This window comes from Solea solea, chromosome 15 (assembly GCF_958295425.1).
Source record: "Solea solea chromosome 15, fSolSol10.1, whole genome shotgun sequence".
NCBI lineage: Eukaryota > Metazoa > Chordata > Actinopteri > Pleuronectiformes > Soleidae > Solea > Solea solea.
In genome coordinates this window covers 15,437,509-15,446,757 of record NC_081148.1, presented here as the reverse complement: position 1 = coordinate 15,446,757, position 9,249 = coordinate 15,437,509, and the positions used below count along the sequence as shown (strand labels likewise).

Genomic DNA, 9,249 nt, shown 5'->3' with positions numbered 1-9,249 from the left:
TTCATTCATTCATTCATTATTATCCACCTCTGAACTTCAGTAACTTATCTATAAGTGAAGAAGTCAATCATGTCCTGTATATATACAATGACTGGCATCCTCTTCTAAATTAAAATATTGTTCCGTGTGTTTTATCAATACTACACACATTCTTTCACATAAAAAGCTTTACAGGGCAACAGACCTCCAAGAAATGATCTTCATCACAGCACTGAAATGGAGCTTCTCTGCAATGACAATGGATTATTGCTCTGTGCATTTGTGGCCCATTGGTCTTGTCGATGGAGCCAAGCGACGGAATAGTGGCCAGCACTGTGACCGCACATCAAGATGGTCACCAGTTATTTGCATGTTCTCCGCATGTGTGCGTTCTCTGGCTTCCACTCACAGTCCAAAAACATGCAGAGGTTAACTGGACTCTCTCTGAACATGAGAGTGTTCAACTTTGTGTGTTGGCCCCCTGCGGTGGACTGGTGATCTGTCCAGGGTGTACCCTGCTTTTCGCCCGATGTCAGCTGGGACACCCATGACCCGCATGCATTTTATTTGATTCTTTTTTTTACAATTTCTGTTGGGATATTTAGCTTTTTTCCAGCTTTGAGATGTGAGGTTTTTGTTTGTGACTTTCCACCAGCAGCCACGACCTTCACGTGGAGGATAAAGCAGTAGAAGATGAGTGTTAAAACGACCTTTCTTCACATGTGAACTCACTCACAGCATGCATTCCTATGCACTGCCATAGACATACATTTATCTAACAGTCACTGGTTCTGACCTGTCCACAAACCAGATCTCTCTCAACAGAGCCAGTATATGTCAACTTCCAACCTTCCCTTTGCAGTGCTGCAGTGTACCTGACATGTGGCATATTCCTTCCCTTTTCTCACACCGACTGTGCTCTCTCCCACCTGCTGAAAGTTCAGCATCGGCCATATTTGCTCACCAAACTCGCTCTTGCTCTAATATTTGCATTGTGTCATAGTCAAGATGACAATCAGCCTTTCACTTATAGGATAATCCAGCTGCATAAAAAAACAAAAAATACATTTAAAGTACTTCTGCGGTGAAAAGAGGTTACATGATTGTCTCTGCATTGTCCGTGCATGTGGATTATATACTCAGTATTTGAGAGGAAATTCAGTATTTGTATTCGGTGCCTCAAAGCAAATAAGTGAGCAGGGCAGGCTACACTGACCTGGGAAAGGTTTGGCCAAAGCATGAAACTCATAAAACCTTTGGTCATTTGAGCTTTTCTTGTTTTTTTTTATGTGCTATGTGTGTTTGTTTTTGTGTGGGTATCCTGGTGCCTGGACATTTATGATAGATCTCTATGTGTGATGGACGGAAAGCGAAAGAGCCACAGTCTCAGTACTGGTATTGTGTCTTTACAAATCGCGCAAGCTCAGAAGGTAGAAACAAAGGCCAGCAATGTTTTAAAATCTGTAGCAGTGAGCAAATGTTGGCTGATGTACACCAGGAAGCAGCATCCTGTTCTGTTTCACTAAGGAAGTTTAGTTACACTAGAAAGCAGAGCAGGTGCACTTTACTGCAGTGACTCCCCTCAGAGTTCATGGTTTCTACTTGAGCCTCTCATCATGCTTCAGGATTCCCAGTTCCTCTCCAAGAGTTCTGTCGGTACTTATCGCGACGTCGCAGCTGAACTAAGGCTTCACAAGTTCAGTTAGCGTGAATAAGATGTTTGCTCGCCACGGTTCGCCTGTCAACCAAAACAACCAGACTGAGGGACACTTTCATATCATGACACGACAGCAGATGAAAACACATCTCGCCTGTTTGTGTTGCAGTGATCTGATCAATGATTTCGACACAGTAGCACAAATACTGTTGGATTAATTATTAATAGCCGATCAGTGATAATGTCTCTAAAAGCCGTCACATGTTAGATCTAATTGAAATCTCCCCTCTCAACAGATATTTAAAGCCTGAAACTTAATGTGTGTTTGGGGAGATAAGATTATTTATTTTTAATTAAAGTCTCTTTGAAATAGGCAGATTTGTTCCTTCACAGTAAACTATCAGTGTTGTAATGTAACAAAGTATAAACACTTTAATTCACCTACTTTACTTTGTTATTTATCTTTAGACTTAGACTCCTTTTATTGTCATTGCACAGAAAACACAGCAGTGAAAACTGGCAACGAAATTTCGTTGCTTGGCAGCAGATAAGAAACCAACACATAGTATCCTTGTTCTAGCAACTTGTACTTTTACTCCACTACATTTCCTCTAAGTATCTTTGTTACTCATTACTACCAAATAAAATCAGAAGAAGAAGAAAAGTTGGTAATGGTCTGTATTATATCAAGCTTTTCTACTCTTGATGAGCTGCTTTACACTATAGTTTTGCCATTCACCCATTCACACACTGCAACATGGGGTTAAGTGTCCTGCTCAAGGACACACATAGACTAGCAGAGCCAGGAATTGAACCCACAACCTTCCAGCTGAAAGACCACCACTGAGCTACCATGGCTCAATCCTAACTCCTCACTTTTTAAAAAAAAACAAAAACATTTTATATCAGAACGCTACTTTTGATAGTTAAGTAAGACTTTTGCTTAAGTAATATTATTAAAAGTGACTTCAACTTCTACCAAAGTAATTTTTTTTTTTTTTTTTGGTTCCCAAATAATTTAGCAGATTTCCAGTTTTACTTTACTTTAACATTGGTGTATATATATTTTAAATAATGTGGATGAAATACATTGTGATTAATTTATCAAGCAAATATCGTGGAAATGTCTGGTTTACTATCCAAAAATAGAAATGGCAGTAAAAACAGTCAGAAACATTATCAAAAGCACAGGTTATCTCTTATCACAATGTACATTGCTTGTGCTGTGTGGATCTGTTTAAGTTCTGCTCAAAGGTCTTTATATGGTGAGGAAAAAAAAGGTGCTGGATAGTCTATGAAGTGATTTGCTGCAGATTATTGATAAGGCCATGTTGCTTAATTCTGCCTATAAAGACATCAGACACGGCATGTGCATGCTGGTTGTGGTCATTCCCATGAGCACCCTGGCATTTCCTCAAAGCTCACCTAAAACACAGCACTGTTCCATTCCAGGACCAACTGTGGTCAATGGATTTAACACAAACACACACACTCAGCTATATAACGATACAATAAATAAGGCAGATGCACGCTGCCACCTAGTGGTAAAATGGGGGACTATTTAAAATACCACATGGCAAATACACTATGTATTCACAAGCAAATGAGTGACTGTCACGGATTTTACAGTATATCATTTGAAACCTCTAACAAACGAGCAACCAAAATCTAACTTGGGAAAAATATTTATTGAATGCCATTATTACAAATTTATAAAATACCATCCGGTAGGAAAAGCATCGTGTCGAGGACTTCACACAGTTGGAATCCATTAGAAATACATTCAATTTCATATAAAACTATAATGCATTTTAACACTCCACCGAGTCTGCTCATAATTGTAAAGTATTTCATCTTTTTTTTTAGTGCATGGTTTTCTTGTGTTTTTTTTATTATTTAGAAGCTCTGGTAAAAATATATCAGGTCAGATACACGAGAGCCTGTCATTAACAATTTATCATGAAAATAAAGGCAAAAGGAAATAATTACAAACTGAAGAGGAAAGGGTGAAAAGGCAGAGCTGGTTGGAGTAAAGAACAAACACAGTACATGGTTATTGTGTATCCTCAGTGCAAATGTGCAAAGACAAAAGCACTATTGCTCAAATAGTCCATTATTTGACTTGTTCTACAAATCTCTTGCTGACACCTTGCAACATTCACTCATATTTGCAAAGCTAATGTGCATCTATGACAATTATGGATCTGAGGCCATCTCTTACAAATAAGAACCAATTCAACGGTCTGCTCCAGAGGTGAAGTGCAGCTATTTTTGGACAATTGATGTTCTGACTTGTCTTCTAAATGTGGTGTTTTGCCGACACTGTCATTTCACAACTCAACAATGCAAAGCACAAAGAAGTTTTTTTTTTTCCAGGCAAAAGCTGTGCTTCCTTAAAATTGTCAAAATAGTGTTTAAGCATATAAATCATACAACACAGGTTGTGGCTATGCAAAAAAGAAGAAAAAAGCCTTTCTAAGCCTTAAAAAAAGTATTTACATGAAGGAAAAGTTCAGAGTCCAAATTCATGGTGACAGAAGTTAAGTGAAGAAGGGCACAGTTTATACTATGTGCATAATGTAAAAAGAAGAATGAGGAATTACCGAAAAGGAAAAGTCACCTCTGATTGTGCTGCAAATATGGAAGACGTGAATGGTGGTAGCCTCACTCTCTGAGGACATTTACAGTGAGTTAGACTTCCATAAATAATGGAAAAGAATGGACCACAGACCAAAGGACAGGGGGCTCTGTAAACATGAAGACATTCTGCTCACAAGACACTTGGTCTTGTGCAGGGTTTGAAAGGTGTATCCAACCCCTGGATGGGAGCAGGTGGGTCTCAAATTTGTATCCATGTCCATGAAAGGACCCATGCCAGGTTGCTTTTATTACGACTATCTGGTCATTTGGTGATGACAGGACAGGACCACTCAAAAAAACATGTCAGTTACTCTTGAGCAGGTCAATGCATCCCTGCAATAGAGCCACATTGTTCTGTGGAGAAAGTGACAAGAGATAGAACATTATTGCCAAATGGTTCAAACCATTATTTTGAAAAGCCAACAAATATCTCACAAAATACTACTACTTATTTGCAATCTTAAATCCCAGACATTTATGTGCATCCTTTAATCCTAATTATGAAGAATTATCATTTGGAAACAACATATTTCACTTATGCAGAATGGAAAGAACCATTGTCTGGATGACATGTAAGCACTTAACAAGCACTTATTTCTTAATCTCTGGTAAATGTCAGAGTGAGCTCATGAAAGAATACAGCAGGAGAAAGTCTGGATAATCCACAGTGAGGGAATGGGCAAGTGTCCTGTTTCCTGCGTTTCTATTCCTGCGTTCCTTTGTGAATAGAAACTATGTAATATTATCTTTATGCTGCATCCTTCACCTGAAAATGAGCTGTCAAGAACTGACTAAGGGGGTGTTTTGGTGTATACAGAGGCAGTGCAGGTGTGGGCAGAGCCAAGAAAAAAATGCTCCGTTTTTTGACCAGGTTTTTTGAGAAGACTTAGTGTTTTCAGTCATACCCCGACCAGCTCGCACGCGTCTTGCTTTACGAGCACAATGTTGCGGAGCTGACAGGCTTAATCGGCGTTGTAAACTTAGTTGACATTTGTTTATATTTAAAAAAAGTTACACACTACAGTTTTAGAATGACCTGACAACAAAGTATGAATGTAAATCTCCTGCTACATTGTCTACTCACCTTGGCATGTTTTATTTCAAGTTCAGCCATCTCTATGAGGTTCTTCCTGAAGGCCACGACACGCCGGCCCTTGAAACCTGTGAGCTCTAGGATGAAAACACGGTGCAGCATAAAGTATCTTGTTGTGTACATGCACATAATCTCTAAATCTCCATCTATTCTATATGGATCTACATACCTCTCTTCCCAGATTCTGACAGTTTGTCAAATTTCTGCAGGCAGTGCTGCTGGTGCTCTTCTGCCTGGGCGATGTCCTTGCTTTTCAGTCTTGCCTTATCTAAAGCTTTGTTAGAGTTCTCATAGTCGGCTAACGCCCGGGCACGCCTGTATAAAAGGTCCTGAAAGACATGGTCCGGATAGTTTAACAAAAAGATATAAAAGAATAAACAATGCAGATTCCGATTATTACCAAACAGATGATAAACACTTCTCACCTTAGCAGCCTGGATGTCTCTCATGTAATATCTTAGCAACTCTGTCAGTTTCAGCTCCTGATCAGATGCGACTCTTCCCTCCACCTTCTGCACCCAGAGAAAAACAAGGCCAAACAGTATAGTAGCTGCCACAAAATCCAAATAAAGAAGACAAGGTTTGTTGATACGAGGCACTACTTACTCTGAGCTTCTCAAACAGGTCTGACAATTTCTCCAGGTGTCTGATGGCAAATAAATTTAAAGGTATGACAAGGAAAACACTGTAGCTACATCTTTAAGATGAATTATTATCACCCAGCACCTTGAAAGGGTTTTAGTCCACTCACTTCTTATTAGCTGTTGTATCCTCAGCTGAGATAGTGTTCAGAGTGGCAGAAAGGTGAATGTAATCATCTGCAATATCTGAAATCAAACAAATCGAATATCTTATCAAAAACAAATTCCAGATATACAGTGATTGTCAAGTTTGTTTTTGTACCACTCAAAAAGCAATTCACTATGTTAATATATTCAATAACACAAAAACACTTCCATACTTTTGTGTGCACGGGTCATTTTCTCGGCTTTAGCAGTGGAGTCTTTAATCTTGCTGAAGTAGTCGAGCAGAAATGTCTTCTCCTGCTCAAAAAAATCATCTACCTCCTGCGTCAGAAACAAACGAGACACGTTAACGAAGGACAAGGCTACAATGCTGCATCTGAAATGTCGTTAAACAAATAAAACAAGGCAATCAGAGATGGCAGACTTCACCCCATTCATGCAACAAGCCTCTGGTGCCCTCTGTTGGTCATAGTGGCAAGTGCAAGTAAGTGCGGAAGCACACACAGACAGACGCACACACAGACAGACAGACAGACGCACACACAGACAGACAGACGCACACACAGAGCCACCAAAAACAATAGATCACGCAGATGACCCACCTTTACTCCTGAGATTAGGACCTCATCAGCTGACTTCACCATGTTTTTAAAGAACCCTCCAAACATTTCCTTAGCATTCTTTCTTCTCACACTCAGCTAAATTTACAGAATGAAGAAAGAACAAATCATAAATCATGAAGAGAAGAGAGTGTATTATTTGTTAGTTCATTCTGTTGTGCAATGGAACTAATTAACACCTAAAGTAAATATTTGTGCTTATACCAAGATTTCCTGATTCTTTTTACAATTCTGTCACAGTATGGTCCACACATATATGTAGCTTATGCTCTTTTATCACAGCTCCAACTACAGTGAAAATATAAAGCATTTACTGTAGCTCTGAGCCTAGTTCTGTAAACAAACACTTCTGCAACTGACTGACAAAGCCTGCACTGATATGTGTAACTGCTGATCACAGCAGGATGTATGTCATGTGCCACAAGTGGCCAGCAAACTCTACTTCCTCTCTTTCCAACGAACAACTTGGATAAGGAAGTCAGCATTATGAGGAACTCACATCCTGGTCATACTCTAAGAAAATCTGGAAGTTTCTGTCTTTGCTTAAAATGGGGTGGGAGGACAATCTCTGCAGGAAGATTTCATGCACTTGGACTGTCTTCTTGAACACAGCCAGGTATTCACTGAAAAAAATAAATCAGCTTTTGTAAAGGTCATAGCACTTTTCATATGATTCAATACAACATATTGATGTTTTGTTTGAAAGTCCCACTCACGCCTCCAGCTCTTGTTTCATTTTAGTGTACTCTTCTTTGGTCATTGTGGCTTCACCTTCCCCCAGTTTATGCATCTTCTCCCTTGGGCTCTCAAAGTCAGGCTTTGGGGGTGCAGGTGGAATCTAAGAATAACAAAGCACAACATACTTTACACATGTGTGACAGCTTACTCCCATGGAGTACAAAGAAACTCAATTAACAATTTCACATATTTTGTCTATGTATGTAAACCATATCTGCAAGTAGTCCAACTCACTATTAGGCCAGCATAGTCCTCCGTCTCAACCAGAGTGTCATGTAGCCAGATAAAGTCTTCATGCTGCCTGGGAACGGAGAATTCTGGCTTCTGAAAAGAGCTAAGAGTGGTCTAGAAACCAATTCAAATCATAAGAATTTTGTTAGGAATCTGTCAACATACAAAAAAAATGTTAATTCAACTTATTGCACATACTTGAGGTTACAGTTTATGTTTTTAAAATGGCACAAACATTTTCCTACCTTTGTATGGACGGTAAACTTGACTTTGTCCCTTTCACATAGTGCATCAGGAATGTCAATGAGAAGAGAGGCATCGTTGTTTAGATCCACGGACACAGAGCGCATCTAAGACAAATACACCACAGTTATCCAAAGCAGCATTCTGTATTGTAATGTATCATAAGATTGTTATTAATTGTTATCCAATAGCCTCCAGAAAAGAATGTGGAATGTTTCCTTTAATTAGGTGTCCCCAAATGTGACTATTTCACCCATATGCCATGTAAAGGGGCTACACATACCTTCATTCACTGATATGTAAGGATATGTGTTTTTTCTATATTACCAACCAACCTGCCTAAATACATGGGACAGCATGCCTTATTCAATAGCCCAAAATTATATAATATGCAGTTTTTATTGTCATTACTTTAGAGAGACATTTTGAGGACAGCAACAGTTTGCAGTAATTCCTTTTTGACATGACAAAAAGTACGTAACTAAGAAGCACACCCAATTATATCCTCCAAAATGGCAGAACAAGATGTATTTTTATCATACTGTGGGTTGACTATATTGACTATATGCTGGTAAATGTAGCTCGACTGTTGCAGTGTGTCAGTGCAGCACAGCTCTATGTAACAGTCGTTTAATGAAGTAAAGCATTGGTATGAAACCTTAATGCCACCCCGGGCTGTTGCTTTTCTTTACCATTCTCGAGCGCATGTTGTAACGCGTTCAAATAGCATCGGTAAACAGCATTTAATTTTTCTTACAGATTACACAACTCGTGACAGTTTAACCTGGTAAAACGTCAGCTAGCTTTAGCCGCAAGCTAGCGTTGTATGGGCAGAAAAGTTAGCGGTGAATAAAATGCTACAGAGCAGGCGTTACTGTTAGCTTTGTCTACAGCAATTTACACGACGGGGGCCAGTCGTCTTACCTTCTCCTTGCTGTTTTCGTCTAAAGTGGACGACATATTTGGGACTTAAATTGCAAGAACAGGCCAAACATCCAAATAACAAAACTGTGATAAACAACAGGAAGAAGTATATGGTACTCCCTCCTCTAGCCGCCTGACGAGCTGTCAAGTCAGTTTTCTCTTCCGCCCCATCCTGGTGATGAAACATTAAATCCCGCCTTACGTGCAATTTCACTGGACAATGTCAGTCCACTCAAGCTACGATTGGGTTTTAACACAATGAGTCACGTTCCGTGTCCTTAATGCAGGCTGTCATAAGAGACTATGATAACATACATTTCATTTCGACAGTAAATGTCACACGTTGTTGTCATATTGGTCATTAAAGACGGAAAAACC

At 39.4% G+C, this 9,249-nt stretch overlaps 1 protein-coding gene across 1 annotated transcript; it reads right to left on the bottom strand.

Annotated features, from left to right (window-relative positions):
* Positions 1-3,305: 3,305 nt before the first annotated feature.
* snx5 (sorting nexin 5) lies at positions 3,306-9,048 on the bottom strand. Its single transcript, XM_058652378.1, has 13 exons — positions 8,872-9,048; positions 7,950-8,054; positions 7,708-7,818; positions 7,452-7,573; positions 7,235-7,358; positions 6,718-6,813; positions 6,331-6,436; positions 6,121-6,196; positions 5,976-6,015; positions 5,795-5,881; positions 5,539-5,698; positions 5,361-5,446; positions 3,306-4,630 (listed from the first exon to the last, which is right to left on the bottom strand). Exons 1-13 carry the CDS (start codon positions 8,905-8,907, stop codon positions 4,580-4,582), a joined length of 1,200 nt encoding a protein of 399 aa, XP_058508361.1. The 5' UTR covers positions 8,908-9,048; the 3' UTR covers positions 3,306-4,579.
* Positions 9,049-9,249: the final 201 nt, after the last annotated feature.

Excerpts from the sequence above, each read along its gene's own strand:
- snx5 (XM_058652378.1), bottom strand. The coding sequence starts at position 8,907 with ATGTCGTCCACTTTAGACGAAAACAGCAAGGAGAAG. Across the intron at positions 8,055-8,871 it reads ACGAAAACAGCAAGGAGAAG|ATGCGCTCTGTGTCCGTGGA; the intron begins GTAAGACGACTG and ends TATTTGTCTTAG. Across the intron at positions 5,447-5,538 it reads GTCAGAATCTGGGAAGAGAG|AGCTCACAGGTTTCAAGGGC; the intron begins GTATGTAGATCC and ends TTTTCATCCTAG.